Source organism: Sus scrofa, chromosome 2 (assembly GCF_054392235.1).
Source record: "Sus scrofa isolate SSC_HxYL_T2T_F1_AM1 chromosome 2, Sscrofa_HxYL_maternal_Yorkshire_Landrace_v2.0, whole genome shotgun sequence".
Taxonomy (NCBI): Eukaryota; Metazoa; Chordata; class Mammalia; order Artiodactyla; family Suidae; genus Sus; species Sus scrofa.
Genome location: NC_139384.1, coordinates 131,124,247 through 131,140,166, shown reverse-complemented (window position 1 = coordinate 131,140,166; position 15,920 = coordinate 131,124,247). Strand labels below are relative to the sequence as shown.

At 43.1% G+C, this 15,920-nt stretch overlaps 1 protein-coding gene across 10 annotated transcripts in view; it reads left to right on the top strand.

The window, feature by feature from the left end:
- SEMA6A (semaphorin 6A) overlaps positions 1-15,920 on the top strand; it is a 124,864-nt gene that overhangs the window by 65,592 nt on the left and 43,352 nt on the right. For all 10 annotated transcript variants that reach the window (XR_014838611.1, XM_005661593.4, XM_003354246.5 and 7 more), the window contains exons 3-8: positions 706-823; positions 5,061-5,121; positions 6,102-6,164; positions 6,908-7,009; positions 12,325-12,415; positions 15,423-15,542. Coding sequence is in view for 9 of the 10 variants with exons in the window: in XM_005661593.4 (XP_005661650.1) it covers positions 706-823; positions 5,061-5,121; positions 6,102-6,164; positions 6,908-7,009; positions 12,325-12,415; positions 15,423-15,542 (555 nt within the window). In the remaining variant the exon portion in view is untranslated. The remainder of the gene's footprint in view (positions 1-705; positions 824-5,060; positions 5,122-6,101; positions 6,165-6,907; positions 7,010-12,324; positions 12,416-15,422; positions 15,543-15,920) is intronic.

Sequence of the window (15,920 nt, the reverse complement as noted above, 5' to 3'; positions counted from 1 at the left end):
TACTACAGATTGTCTGCTCTTGAACTGCAAAAAAGGAGAAATATACTCAGTGACTCTCCAGGTCAGGGAAAATTCCAGATTGCCGGACTGGCTACACTCACTTTGACCCTGTCCTGTCAAAGGCCCCGTTTCTGTGAGATTAGCCAATTGCTTAACTCCAGAGTGAACTTCCCACAGTTCCTAGAATGCCAACCAACCTAGTGGGGCTGCCTTCAATAGTAGATTATTCCAACTGGACGCCTGTGGAGACTGTATTTTTCTTCTGGCTCCTGGACGAGGGCTCTTGCCTCCAGACCACATTGCCTTTGTGGTGATTGATGGGAAGGCTGCTTTGAAAGAGTTTTGTCCGGAGACAAGATCTTTGGCAGGCTGCCCCTCAGGCTTAGCACTCTAAAGAAGATGAAAAGAGAACTGAGGAAGAAAAGAGCACCTTCCTGGAAAGGGTTCACTTGCAAGTTTAACCCCCAGAAAGAGCGACAAGTCAGAAAGAGTGACACGTAGAAACGTTTAAGTCCAGGCTCGTGAGCATCCGGAAATGAGACTCTAACGTGAGCATCCTTAAAGAGCACTCCTCTGTGATCACGCTTCCCAAAGTAACAGACTCCGTGGAGTTGGGAAATGGTGGCCGCCCCCCTCCTCTCCCTGCCTGTCCCTTCTTGGCTTGATTTCCTTGTCCCTCTCTTGCCCCATCTCCTCTTTTCACAGATACAAAACAGTATCCGGTGTTTGTGGGCCACAAGCCAGGACGGAACAGCACACAGAGGCACAGGCTGGACATCCAGATGATTATGATCATGAACAGAACCCTCTACATTGCTGCTAGGTGAGCCCCCTTTTCCTTGCATCTGCCTTCAGAGCATCCGAAGGTCCTCAGACCCAAATGTACCTGCTGTGCATCCTTTTAAAGATCAAGATGTTCCCAGAGTGCTCTTTAATTTAAAGGCTACATTTACTATGTCAGGCAACCATTCTCTCAAGGTTGTCTATGTCTGAATTCATTGTCTGGATTTGGGTAGAAATCATTGCGTATTTTGGAGCTTAGACTCAAAAGATCTGTTTATGTGTACGTGTGTGTACACGCCAAAAAAATATTTACTCAGGCACACAGGAGAGTGCTTCTCTCCTTGATACTTGCTAAATTGAATGTGTAAACATGTATCAGGTTAAGTTGAATGTGTGTGTAAGTGTGTGTGCATTCAACCTGTATTTTTGCAGTTAAGATACAGTATGTATCAATACTTTAGCAGAATGACTGTAGCACCCATTTTAGAAGTTTTTGCTTTGGATCTAGCTAAGAAAAAACTCATCCATTGGGGAAATGTCATTTAAACAGACCATATCTTCAGGCTGGATGGCATGGTAAGAATACTGCCTAAACAAGGATCACATGGATTCACATTTTTGTTGTTACTGTTAATTTACCTGGACCACAACTTCTCCACCCCTAAGTGTCCTCTATTAAATGAGAGACTAGATTAGACTAGCTTAAAGAAGTCCCTTGGGATTCTAAAAATATATAATCCCCATTTGGGGTCCTGTAGCTCATCTGAAATATTTCTAAATGAGCAGCAACAAGAAGTACTATCTTGTGGGTTCCACTGTGGCCTCACCTGGGTCTAGGCTGATGAATCTTTTTACACTGGGAAGAAGAAAGACAGATTATGTTTGTAGTACTTGACTGGCTGTAAGCATAGATTAAAAAAAACAAAAAACAAACAAACAAAAAAAAACACAGGGAAATAACAACAGTGCTGGGTTCCTTCAAAGCACTTACGTTCTGAACATACAAGCTATGCAACATATAGTAAAACACCCTTGGCTAGAATAAAACATCCTGCAGGTACCCCACATGTGGTCACAGGGAGCAATGCCAAAGCCCTTCTAAAAATTTTATTTCACAAACGCTTACATAGAGTACATACTGGTTGTATATGCTCTGTACATTGCAAATCTAGCGGTAAGTTCTTTACAAATATTAATTCATTCAATCCTGGAAAAAAAAAATTTCTATGAGACTAGAGCTATTATCATCCCCAAGTCTTACAGGAAGAAACCAAGGTACAGAACGGTGAAGTGACTGGGTCAAAATGACAGAGGCGGGATTTGAACTGGAATGGTCTTGCTCTAGAGTCTGGCTCATAACTCCCTGTACTTTGCAGCCTACTGAGCAGTAGGAGTGGTACTATTAGTCCTGTAATAACCTTCTAATAGCTGCTGTCGAAGGACATAGCCATTGTGGATATTTATTAAAAAGCATTCCAGTGAGGTCTGGAGCAGCCTCCTCTCTGCAACAGAGCATCCGCTCCTTCTTCAAGTCCATTTTTAGTTTTTTAAATGTAGCAGGGCTGCAAGATTACATTTGTACCCCATCAGCTAAAGGCTGGTCAAAACAAATGATTCAGCATTGCATCTGTGAGAAACACGTTGACTCAAGAATGTTCTACGAATTGTTCGCTTTGCAAGTGAGTCTTTAGGGGGAAAGAAATGGTATAACAGACTGCCCTCGGACATGATAATTTAGCCTGGGTGTGGCCTGCAGCGGGTGGTGCCTGAGTTAGGAGCAAGGTGCCATGAAAACTTCAAAGTGCCCATTATTACAGCTTGTTGAAACCTAGACAGTTTTATCCTAACTCCCTACCCTAAGAAAAGGAGAGAGAAGAAAACAGGAGGGGAAAAAAAAGGAGAAACACATTCACTTTTTTAAAACTGTAAAACAGACTCACCGGGTGATTAAAGGGCAAATTTGTAACATCCTACCACAGACTTGTTGGTTTTCACTCTAGGGGCAGCCACTTCCCTTCAATATACCCCCCTGGACTAATTCCTACAGGATTTCTGCGGTCACCATATTTAGAGTCTCGCCTCTCCCTTTAATTTCACAATTCCCAACACTGCCCCAAGAGATCTGGGTTCCTAAGCAGCGAGTAACATGATTTAAAGTGAAATCCTTCCCCCAGGCAGAACCTCCAGCAACACAGTTCAGTGGTGCTCACTGGAGGAGGGAAGAGGAAATCTCAGATTGAGTCAGTTTGTGTTCCAGGGACTTAATTCAGTAAGAGCAGCGGACGAATCTTGGGACGCACACCCGGGTGGTTGGGAATAACCCCTGACCCAGGGCTGTGGTTTCGCATAAAGCGTTCTTCTGTTTGCCGGGCAATGTGATCTCTTGGAGATTGAAAAAGATTGCCATTGTCCAAAAGGAGATTTCCTTCACAGAATTTTATTTCTAAAAGACTCCCCAGTTCTTCTGGACAATGGGTGTCAGCTCTCAGAAGCCAAGTCCCATCCAGAACCCAGGGACTGAGGGAAGCTTGATGGCAAGAACCCTTTTCAGTTCTGCTTTATTATCATCCATTTTCTAAATTCTTTTTGTTGTTGTTGTTTAATCGCTGAACTGCTAATTAACATAAACAGGCCATGCCAAAAGGGGGCAATCCAAGAGCTTTCTGAGGAACTACCAATGCATGTTAATCAGCTGTTAATTTACAATTCATATATTCAGTGCCTACTTCAAGTTTTGAGGAGCGGCAGGGCCCCAGAAATACTTCATCTCAAACCTGATAGCAAAGTAACAGGCAATTCCACTCCAATAATGAACCTGACCCACAGCACCGCCAATAAAGTCAAACAAGTAATAAAGGAATGCCATAAAAGGGCCTTGGAATTAAAGGGCAGAGCCATTCTGGCACCCCACTGAAGTCTGAAGAACTTCCCAATTCAGCAATATACAAAACAGGCTCCCCTTTCTCCCCTTCACCACCCTTACACACACACACACACACACACACACACACACACACACACACACACACACACACACACACACACACACACACACATTCATGGTTCAGTAGCAGGCACGGGAATTCTGTAGGCCAACTGCCTTGCCCCTTCCATTTATTTTCACATGAGAGGCCCTGTTTTTATTTCTATTTTTCTCTGTCATACTTTCCCTAAAAGCAGTAGCAAACAGATTTCCAAAGAACTGGGGGGGAAAAAAATTGAAGTGAATCCTGACAGCAGGTAATTCCTTTCTTTCTTTGCTTTTTTCTTTCTTTTCTTCTCCCCTCTCCCTTTCTTTTAAATAATGAGGGGGCTTGAAAGTCTGCATGGGAGCCTTGAGGTCTTGGTTTAAAGCTGTGGGTAATTTTCCAGCCCCAGGACTTCCTGCATTTTAGAAAAAGTCAATGTTATTTCAAGGGAAAAATGAGCTGTTTTGCTTTCCCTCAGTAACCCCCCCAGCTCCCCAGTTGAGTGTAGTTCTTTTCTTTTCTTTCTTCTGAATTCCAGACAAAAACGCCCTTGTACTCAGCTCACACAGAAGGGGGATGTTTAAATATAGCCCCACACCTGAGCGGCTGATTCTGTTTCTCCCCTTGCAAGGGGAGATTGGCAGCCAATCGTAAAGACAACCACATTCTCACCGAGACAGGAAGGTGAACAGAAGCAAGAAATATAAACTTTAGCTCGAGCATGTCTCAGGCCTTAATTGACCATCATTGTGTGAAAAAAAGAGTGGCTTCTGGAAATAATTTTACTTTTATTGTCTTCCATCTTGTCAATCAAATCATCAAAGCTGAGACTGAAAATAGGTTTTCTAAAAGGAGATAGGTGGAGATGAGCATTCTGTTAGCTCCCTTGATGAACCACCATGGCATGGTGAATGCCAAGTGTCTGGTCCGTGGACTTGAAGATACTGAACCAGCATGTGAACCCAACTGTGTTCTGGTTTGGGGGCCCATTTAACAGTCACCATTCTCCCTCCTGAACGACCTACACACAGATGTTCTGTAGTTCAGGTATGAGGGAGACTACAGGAAAGTTTTCCTAGAAGGGGTCCCCTTCAAGCAAGATGCCATGATTTGTCAGGAGGTGCTGGATGTGATCCCAAGGCCCCTCTTGGAGGCCGAACCCTTCCCCTTTTCCTGCATGTGGATGCCTTGCTTTTTAATAGCATGGATGTCAGTTGATCTGCCTTGAATGAGACATATTCATTCAGGAGAAAATGAATTGTCCTGACTCTTATGTTTGACACTATGTTAATTTTTCTTTGTTTATAGGGACCATATTTATACTGTTGATATAGACACCTCACAAACAGAAGAAATTTACTGTAGCAAAGTAAGTAGTTTTAAAACCATCTTTCTGAAATGAAGGAATTTAGAGTAATTCTTGAAGAGAAGGTGTTTTAAAAGCACTGACTGAGATGACATGGCTAATAATAATTCGGAACATTTTGTGGAAATCCAAATTTGTGGCTAGGTTAGGGCTTAATACATACCCTAACAGTTGCATACTTCCTATTTTATTCATCACTTTTGTGTGCATATACCCTTTGGAGTTTTAGGTAATTCCTAAATTCCTTTAATAAAATATTGGATGTTTCGCCAGCAAAGTACCAGGTTTTATACATAAAACTTTGTCCCACAAATGTTTCACTGTTATGTTTCATGGCTTACAATATTAAGTTTGAGTTGACTGTTGTGGTTCAGGAATTTGATCATTATCCATTTCAGACAGACATAAAATATAACCTAAGCTTCCCTTATAACTCCACATGGAGGTATTTTAGTTAATAAAATCTGCCACAGAAGTAGATGATCCCTTCAACCCATGAATTTACGCAAAGGAGTGTAACCTGAATTAAATCTTTGTCCAGCTAAAGTGAATGACCCCTTTATTTTAGGAAAATGACTTCCATATTTAAAGGGAAAGGCCTGTTTTAGTAGGAATTGATTTATCAACTGAAAGGAAAGGGCAAGGACATGTATGTTATCAAAATGAGCACAGTTTACCAAGTTAATGTGGTTACTTTATGTGAAATTTCCACACTATTGTTTATTCTTCCTTCCTTTCTCCATCTTTATGTCAAAGCAAAGAAGATCATTTTGTAGTTTAATGAATAGATAGGAGTTCAAAATTAAATGAACATTTCCATCTCTAATCTTTTGTTGTTATGGTGAATTAATCATGGAGAAAGGGTGCAGAAAGCTTTCAATAAATATATGTTCAGCCTCTAGTCTCCCCAAGGGAACTCTTACTTCTAAAATCAAATGCAACAACCTCTGGGCTCTAATTGATTTCTTTCTTGATCCCTGCAGAAACTGACATGGAAATCTAGACAGGCTGATGTAGACACATGCAGAATGAAGGGAAAGCATAAGGTAGGCAATTTTCATTTCTCCCGCAGCTGCCACTTTGGGTTAAGTTTTTGACTGTTATCTCCAGCCGCAGCCCGTGATGTGGAATGGATCACACTTAGTCCCCTCTCCCCTAGTAATTGCTTCTTCCATCAACTTATTGAAGGCTTTAATTTGCAAAAATAGTTTGCTTTTAATGTGATGAAACATTACGACAGCTGCTAGGGCTGCATCATGAACTATTTAGGGGCACGCGGGATTATGGACACAAAGCCAGCCGCCCCAGCTTTTCTGAGTGCACTCTCCGAAAGCCCACCTCCAGCCCGGAGCCCTCAGGGAGTCTGCAGAGGAGCTCTGAAAGGCTGCCCCAGACCTGGGGTAGTGGGGGGAGGTGTGCCATTAGTCACAGAGTAGCAAAAACGCAGCAAAAACACACTTCAGCCAGGAACCCTGTATATCAAGGGACCCTGGAGCATCTGGCGTTAAAATTAATATGATGGGAGATTCGTATGTGCAGGCTTGCCTTCCTTCTGTGGCATAAACGCACACTTCCACTCTCAGCCGTGTTCTTATTTACCGTTGAAAAAGCAGTCGTTATTGTCAACATCATCTTGTGCTTAAACGTCAGAAAGAACTTGACCTTTTCACAGGGGAACTCCCCAGCCACCTTCGTTTTAACCTTGCTGTCAGCAGATCATGGCACACGGTGAAGAACGGGTCTCCATGTTGAATGGAGTGGATACAAAAATGTTTGAATTATTTTTCAGGATGAGTGTCACAACTTTATTAAAGTTCTTCTAAAGAAAAACGATGACACTCTGTTTGTCTGTGGAACGAATGCCTTCAACCCTTCCTGCAGAAACTATAAGGTAAATGCTGTTTCGTCTGTTGGAACCACCCGGCGCGGAGGTATTTCGTATTTTACTGTGATTGTGCCCGCAGTAATGTAAGAGGCTAAATGCAGCACCACCTGGGTTCCTCTTACTTGTGTGACTTAATGTACTGCTCCACATGAGTGATCCTGAACAGGCTTCCAAGCTTCCTGTTTGTTCAGGATTAATTGACAGGGCTTTAAAGAGCCGACCCAGCAAAGTCAGTTTCTCTAAGACCTTATTCTTTATTGTTCAGAACACCAACATATATACCACGTAGGACACGTGGACTTCCTCTCTCCCCCTTTCTTTTTTTCCGGCTTACCCCACCATCTCCTCTCTGAGCACAATAACACAGTTATATTGCGAATGATTCCTATTTTAAAAGGGATCTCAGAAGCATGCCATTGGCAACTGTAGACTTTCCTCTAGGTGAGATATTCGAGAACACGGGAATTTAATTCCATCCAGCACTCAGCTTACTTGACGATGGCCTTACTTACCTTGGCCTTTGCGCAAGGGGAAAAAATTAACCCTCAAAGCATTAATAAATCTAGTTGGTTCTGACATGGCTGAAAGCCGTGCTGCTGGAAAAGCAAGAGGTGGCGGTGATCCGAGGGCTTGGCTCCACCTTTAGCTTTCCTTGTCCCTTCTTTCTGCAGCAGTCTTTTGTTCAGCAAACATGCACTGAGTTTCTCCCATAACCAGGCACTAACGTAAAGACAGGTAAGAGACCTTCATCCTTAGGGAAGCCGGACAGAAAAAAGGAAACCACAACCCCATGGGTTAGCTGCCATGGTGGCAGAATGCAGAGCATGACAGAAGCCTAGGAGCAAAGTGCTCACCTTAGCTTGAGAAGAGGAGTCAGAGAAAACTTCCAGAGGAGAGTGGATGACCCCTCTCTCCAGGTGTTGCTTCTGCTGTCCTCTCATGTGGAACATGATCACCTGGTCCAGAAGAAACCCAAGCTCTGGGGTTACAGGGACCCCCTCTGTGATTGCCCCAGACCTGACATGGTGCCTCCAAAGAGGTGCTCAGTTAATCTGTGTAGGCAAATAGTGAACGAGATAATGCCTAACCTTAGTCTTAGAGAAGAAGCAGAAGTTACCGAGTGAAGGAAAAAGGGCATTCCAGGTGTGGGGAACAGTATGAACAAAAGGCATGGAGTAAGAAATGGTCTACTGAGCGTGAGAAACTTCATCTGGTTCTGAAGTGATGGCCTGTAAAGTGACAAGTGATAGTGAAAAAGAGGCTGGAGAGGGAGGTGGCCCCAGGGATGATGGGAAGAGAACAGATTTGGAAACATTTAAGTGACAAAAACCAAGAGGATTTAATAATTAATAAGAAGCACAGGATGAGAGAGATGAGTCAAGAATGACTACTAGACTATCTCCTGGGTGGGTGGGTGGATGGATGGGGCGGCCACCAGTTTGGACAGGGAATCAAGGGAGAGCAGTGGGGTTGAGCAGGGTGGTGAGAAGGTGGGAATTCGGTTTTGTACATTGAGTACACCTTGCATTGTGGGTGGCACTGCCTATGGGACGTGAATAGGCATCTCCAACAAGAAGATGGATGGGTAAACCCTGATTCATGGAGAAACATGAGGAGGCAGGTAGATTTGAGTTTCATCAGCATAAAAGGAAACCTTAGCACAGTGAACAATAAGAAAATAAATGACGGGCTGATATCAGGACCAAAGGGCTCACCAGCCTCCGTATGACAATTTTTAAAGTCTCTGCCTTCACATAGACATCAGAGAGAGGGTCTGTTTGACCCATGCTCATCTTCCACCTGGTGTTTGGAAAGGGACACAAGTAGGGCCAGGATTAGGATGAGGCAAGTGAGGCGCTCTCCTCAGGTATGAAACCTAAGCGCTCCCCCCCCACCCCGAAAATTAGTAATCAAGATAAATGATATTTTCAATGCAGTATTTTTTTAAATCTAAACTAATGCAAAAGACATTATCTTCAGAATTTTAAACAACAGGATCCAGTTCAAGCTGTAACAGAGGCAGCCAGCCTAGTCAAACATTCAGGCATAATGGCATACTGAAGCTCTGACTTTAATTCTACCACTTAGTATTCCTGCCCTGTTTGTCATTGTTTAGGGCTCATTAAGATTAATGCTTCTAACGATTCCTAACGAATTCCCTAGCTGGAAAGTTATCTTTTATGACAAATTACAGGTTTTCTTGGCACTGTGATACAAGGGCTACAAGTGGCGCAGCTCTTTCTTCTTGCACATGTACCATTCCCCAGGATGCTTCACTTCTAAGGGATGGCTTCACCTCTCCCTTGTTCTAGCTACACCTGCTGAGACATATGTTCCAGGAACCTGGGCCTCTCAGAAGCCACAGATAGGATGTTCCTCCCACAGGTGCTGTCTATGCGCCAAGCACAGCCAATGGAAGTGAGAACCCTTGGCATTGCTCAGAAGTGTTTTTAGACTCAGCGCACAGTGAGGCTTTGCTGAGGATATGGGACATAACGTATCTGGCTTCAGGGAGAATGGACATCCTCTCTCCCATGTGATGTTTATCAAAAGATGAGGACCCAAGGGTCAAGGCAAAATCAATGACTAGCCTGCCACTGAAAAATCCAAGGGAGAAGCATCAAGTTGGTTAAAGTAATTTGAAGCAGGAGGGTGACAAATTTTTGTTTGTTGCTTCTGCACCGTGTTCTGATTTGTACAATTTTTATAAGCTAAGATGTTAGAAAGATCAGAGCCCCAAAAAAGATTATCTGGGGAAGAATTCTGAAGCCTGTCTACTATAAATCTAAAACTATACTCCACACCTAGTCTCTAAACCTCTTCAACTTCTGCACAAGTCAGGCTGGCTCTTAGCATAATTATCTGTACCCTATGGTGATTTAATTTCCCAGGAGCTACTGTTAAGTCTGAGATTGGGTGACTGCTACAAGGATTAGTTCTTACTTCTTGGAAAGAGGATTTCACCATGGCATTGTTTTGTCTCTGGACCTTTCCAAGATCACAAACCAGAACATTAATTCTTCATTCCTTCCTGCCCTTGACTAGCTACAGCCATAGCCACTTTTTTAGAAAAGGGTACATTAAATATATATATATATATATATATATATATATAATATATCCCTCTTGTATATTGTCTTTCCTCATAGCCAGGTTTACAGCATACACTACCTGGGATAAAGGCACTTTTGTTGCATCATTGTGTACCAAGTATCACTTTGAATACTTGCCACAGACTGCAAAGTCTATCACAATTCAATAGGAAGCTCTTTGGGGAATAAAATATTAGGAAGAGACTTTTCATAAAAATGGAAGGAAGGACATTTGTTTTAGAGGATTCTGACTTGAATATCTTTTCCCTAAAAGTATATTTTTAACACAACTGCTTTATGTGACTCTCAGCCACAGTTTAAAGAAATAGGATGGCTTCAATAGGGGAGATCTCCAAGTGGTTACACATAGAAAAGGCCTGTCATATCCCTGAAAAAGTTTCTGTGGGTTTAGGGCAAAGGGCACAAATGACTGGACAATACTAACAGCTGCTTAGTGAGAGCTCCCTCCTTCCACCTAGGCAGCAACTCCAAGCACCTTGATTTAAGGCACTTTGATTTAAATCAGTGCTAAATGTCTTTTCGCCGATCTTCCTCAGCACAGCGCCATCTTAGGCTTATCTTCTTTTAGTTTTCATATATGTAGTCAAACCATGAAGCTGCCAGATGGTAACAAAATACCCTAAAACCATAAAGAAGACTGAACTACTAAGGGGGGGGGCAGTATCTTAATAACACAGAGGAGATCACTCTATGAACTCCGTGGTGCTGAGGCCTATGTGCTAGGAAGGTCCCATGGTGTAAGGAAGACCATGCAGTAGGAACCCCTGAATGATTGGTCAAGGTAGGTCAAACAATGACTAGTGTTACCTGTTGATCAACAGAGGTTCATTTCTTGCTCACCTCACAGTGTGGGTCAGCGAGAGAGATTCTATTCTATGAGGAGGTTATTCAGGAAGACAAGCTCCATCAGGCTCAGAAGTCTGCCATATCCTAGGATCTTGGAATCCTCCACTGGATCCAGTGTATCAGAATGTGGAAAGAATGTAGGAAGATCAAGAGTGGAGGACCCTGGAAGGTTGTTAGGGGCAGGACCTGGAGGTGGTACAGAGCCTTACATTCACACTCCACTGGCCGGGGTCTGTCATGTGATCACACCTGACTGCAAGGGGGGATGGGAAATGTAGTTTAGTGGGAAAAGGGAAATAGAATTCAGTGAACAGCTAACAAGGCTTTGCCACACCTGCAAATGCCCATGGAGCCAAGCAGGTAACTTGTAGGGCATGAGACAAGCAGGATGTCGATACATCCTGTGGGTGAAAGGGTCTTGGTGCTGGAGCCCACACATTTGTTTGAGGAAAAAGGCAGGGGTAGCCATTTTTCAAACACATCTTGCTGCCACTTGCAGAAGAAGGATCTGAACTGACTTTCCCACTTGTTGCAAAGAAGCAAGAAATCCACAATATCCCTGTTTTAAAATTGGACTAGTTTTTCTTTCATTTTTTTTTAAACATACTAAGATAACCAAAGAAAGCTCACAGGCAGGCCAGTAAGAAGCCCTGGCACACAGGAGCAAGGCTTGGGTTGAGCACTAAGAGATGGAACTCAAGTAGCAGCCCCACTCCTCACTGTGGGAGCCTCACAGCTTCTGGGCCCCCCTCCCTCTCCCTCTCTCTCATCTACACAGTCCGAGGCCGGGACGTGCTTCTGAAGTAGGTGCAATGGCCATCTAAGCTCTGCTTGCATCCATGTTTTTGTACCTTTGCTGATGCCAAGTTATTCTACCAGGTAACCTGAGAAAGAACTCCAGCATCTCTCCTGGGACTTAACCCACAAAGGCAGGACTCCTCAGGCAAAACAATCTAAAACTGAGGTCATTCTCTATAGAGTTCATGACTCAACAGATAATTCAGGAGGAGGGGAGGAGGGAGGAGAGTAAGTTTTCCTAGTGATTGCCTCAGAAATTCCCTTTCCAAGGACTAGATGCTTATTTCTCATGGAGGCTAGAAGAAGATGAGAATCTCTTTATTGTAATGGTTCAGAGTTAAGCAGACATGACTAAACTTCAGACTCTTCTAGGTGCAGAATCTTGGTCAGGTGGCTTGATCTATAAACTTCGGCCTCCTCATCTGAAACCAAAAGACTTACCTTGGAGGCTATTTGAGGATTCTTTGTACCATGCATATAGACATTAAGTGCTTTGTAAATATCAGTTGCTATTACTACTCTTGGTGATTGTTGTTTCTAAATAAGTCCTATTGTTTTATTTAGATGGATACTTTGGAACCTTTTGGGGATGAATTTAGTGGAATGGCCAGATGCCCTTATGATGCCAAACATGCCAACATTGCACTGTTCGCAGGTAAACCACCTATTTCTCATTGCATCTGCTTTTTCGTGTTCAGTCTGTGGCTGCAGCTCTCCTCTGGAGGATTTGCAGAGTCACAGCTGTACTTTGATTCTCTGGTGAATACTGTAATTAAGAATGCCTTTTCCACTAGAAATTCACATGGAAATTGTACTTTTGCTTCTTTAGAGAAGTCTTTGCCACATTTACCCATGCTTTGCTTTTTGCCTTCAGCAAGAATAACAGCTTTGTCCCGAACATGTGGCACATTGGTTAGGGCATGTTTGGGCTCAAATAATAAAAATCCCGTCTCAATTTGGGGTTGGTTTGATTTAACAACTCAATAATCCCATCCAGGATGCAGGTTCTTTTCATTTCTCTGCTCTGTTTCCTTTCTTTCTCTGAGAGAGACTGGCTGTTCTCACAGTTACAGGATGGCTGTCAGGCCCCAATTACAGGACTACATGTCTTCCTGTCCGTATAGGGAAGGGAGAAGGAAAAGAGACAAAAGGAAGCTTCTGGAAGACTCTATCAGAGCAGTAAGACCACATACTCACAAGTTACCAGCAAACATGTTTTCAAATATTATTTACCTGATTATGCTATATGCCCATCTCTGATGGAAAAACTGTAAGTGGTTGAGGGGATGATGCTGATGAGCTGAGGTTAACCCATCCTCCCCATCCCTACCCCTTTCTTCCATTGCAAATAATATAAACATCAGCAAACAAACCATCACTTTGAGGTTGGGACTTTCGTGTATGCCTCTGTGTGTGTTTGTGTGTATGTTTTAATTAGGAGTTTACTTAGGAATTCAGTGCCAGCTATGTATATGGAGGTGGACGTAGGGAGACGTGTTGGTATAACAGTGATTGTTAACAGCACGTAAGAAAGCAGTTAGCTGTAATTTCCACCACAGCAGCTAAAAACTGACACATCCCAGACAGATGAGAAAGGAACTTTCGGGCTTTGATTATGAAAAAAGATTAGCTCCTCGACCTTCATCCTCAATGTCTTCCATTTGTGGACCTGAATCTGCAGTCACAGATTGAAGAAGTGGCTTGTGCCAAGATAAGACAGTAAGGTTTCTCAGGTTTTCCTCCAAAGGCAGAGCACAATATTACTGGGAGGCAGCATTGTAAGAAATACAAAATCTTGTAAATCTATTTTTAAGCACACAGCAGGGGCAGGGCCAGTGGAAAGAGTGCTTGAGTGTATCCATAACTTCTACTGGAGCGCTTTTCTGACACTTGGAACTTGTGTTAGTCAGTACCAGGGAGGACATGGGCTGTAAACTAACAAGAGGTAGCCTGAGGTAGAAAAAGAAGAATGGACAGTATTTACTAAGGCCACCAACCTTCCAAAAGCAAGCCACCTAAGTCCATGCTGTGACTGCCACTCCTCTGCCCCCAATAGGTACATTTTGCTTTTTATTTTTTTAGAGACCAAGTATATTTACTGCCAAAATGAACATTTCTGTATGTTTGAATCAACATCCACTAAAATGTTTGATATCCCATAACAGCTCATCCCTATAAAACAGAAGATACATGTTACACCTGAAGGGTGGTCATGTTACCAAGACTGGCAAAATCTTACTCTGTGAAAGTTCTGGTGAGATATCCAGTGTAGAATGTAAAACACAGAGTACTGGGGAGTGGTCAACAGCAATAACCACACACACACACACACACACACACACACACACACTTACACACACTGTCCTCTACTCCTCAGGTGTATCTGTATGACCTGGGACTCTGATTCTGTAAGAAAAGTTGTGCTATGTGTAGATATATTCTACTGATAGAAAGGTTTGCTATCTGCAGTTCGAATCTAGCCCAGTCAACACTTATTGATATATGACTGTTAACAATGTAGATACCAATACAGCGCTACCTCGAACCCAAGCAAATTTCAGTCAAGACCAAAAGAAGACACCAAGAACTCTGCTTAGGCATGTTTTGATAAGCTTTTGCAAAAAAGCCATATGCTTATCCCACCAGTGGAAGAATTTAAAGAGTACTGTGTGGTACATGGGGCATTTTTGAAGATACCTTGCGAGCCACAATTAATGAACACATGTAACCCTTTAATAACGAACCAAGGGACTAATGTTTATGCTGAATATAATTATTGTTTCCATTTCATCTCATAGATTTTGCTATTCCAGAACAGCCCATTTGATTACGTGTGTGACGAATACCTGCTAATCCGGGAAAAGAACCAAAAATTTTAATGATTTACCTTCAGTTCTCTTCACTCTTTCTTGCCTGGGATGTATCCTCAAGCACATATCCCCCAAAGCACAAATTCTTAAAGAAAGATCAGTTTAAACTCAGCATCATCCCTTCCCCCTCTTTTCTTTACTTGGGCATTTTATATGTCAAAAGGCGCTCAGTTGGTGACTTGGGAAATACTGAAGCAAGAATCTCAAATATAAAGCTAGACTGGCAGGGCTTAGTGGCTCTTGTGACTGAGGTAAAGAGGAGAAGAGACTCTCAGGAGAAAAGTAGCAATTTTAAGGCAGCTCTTTTGCTTATGCACCCCCTTTCTTCCCCTTCCCTCACCTGCTCAGGCTGACTCTGCTGCTTCTGCTTGCACTTAAATTTTATGGTGAGACAATCAGCCTCTGTCTTTCCCTGGACTCCCACCTAATCCAGTTTACCATGGTGTGGTAGCAGCTGCAGTGTCCAAGGGGCCTTGGCCTTGAGAGTTCAGTCAAGGTCCATCTAATCAAGTGAAGCAAACAACATTTTTCATTTACCCTGCTCCCTGAGCTGCTGCTGCTGCTTAAAAATTGCCATGCAATTTAAAAATGAAAAATGTTTCATCTCTCGTGATCCCAATTTAAAATGGCGAGGACTGTGGGCCAAGTATTTTCCAAGTGACTCTTGGCTTCTTCCCAGTTGTCCTGTCTTATTTGCCTGATGTAGGAAAGCAGCGCGGGGGATGTCTCCATCACCCCCCAAGCCCACTGTCTTGCTCCAACCCCGCTCACCTCCCTTCTTCTTCTTCTAAGACGGAAAGCTGTACTCTGCTACAGTGACTGACTTCCTTGCCATTGATGCCGTCATTTACCGGAGTCTGGGAGACAGCCCAACCCTTCGGACCGTCAAGCATGATTCAAAATGGTTGAAAGGTAAACCAACAATTAAAAGAAGCAAGCAGGGGAGGTGGGGGAGACATGTGTCTTGGGGGAGATGCAGAGTCTGGATGGACCAGACTGTAGTTTCATCTTAGGAATGGCTTCTCACAGACAGGAAGGTGGAAAATGAATCTTTTGCCCCCAGTTGATTTATTTACCTCCCCTTTTCACCTCCCATGAGCTGCTAGAGTATTATCAAAACTACCAATGCCACTATCACAGAATATGTTACATTCATCTTTCCTGCCTCGAGTTCTCATTTCAGAGTCCCCCACAAAAAACAACTAAACATTTCATTCATAGAAGGGGACAGGGGATTGGAGAGGGTGGGCAACAGGAAAAAAGCTGTGCGCAACCCTGTATGAGTTGAGG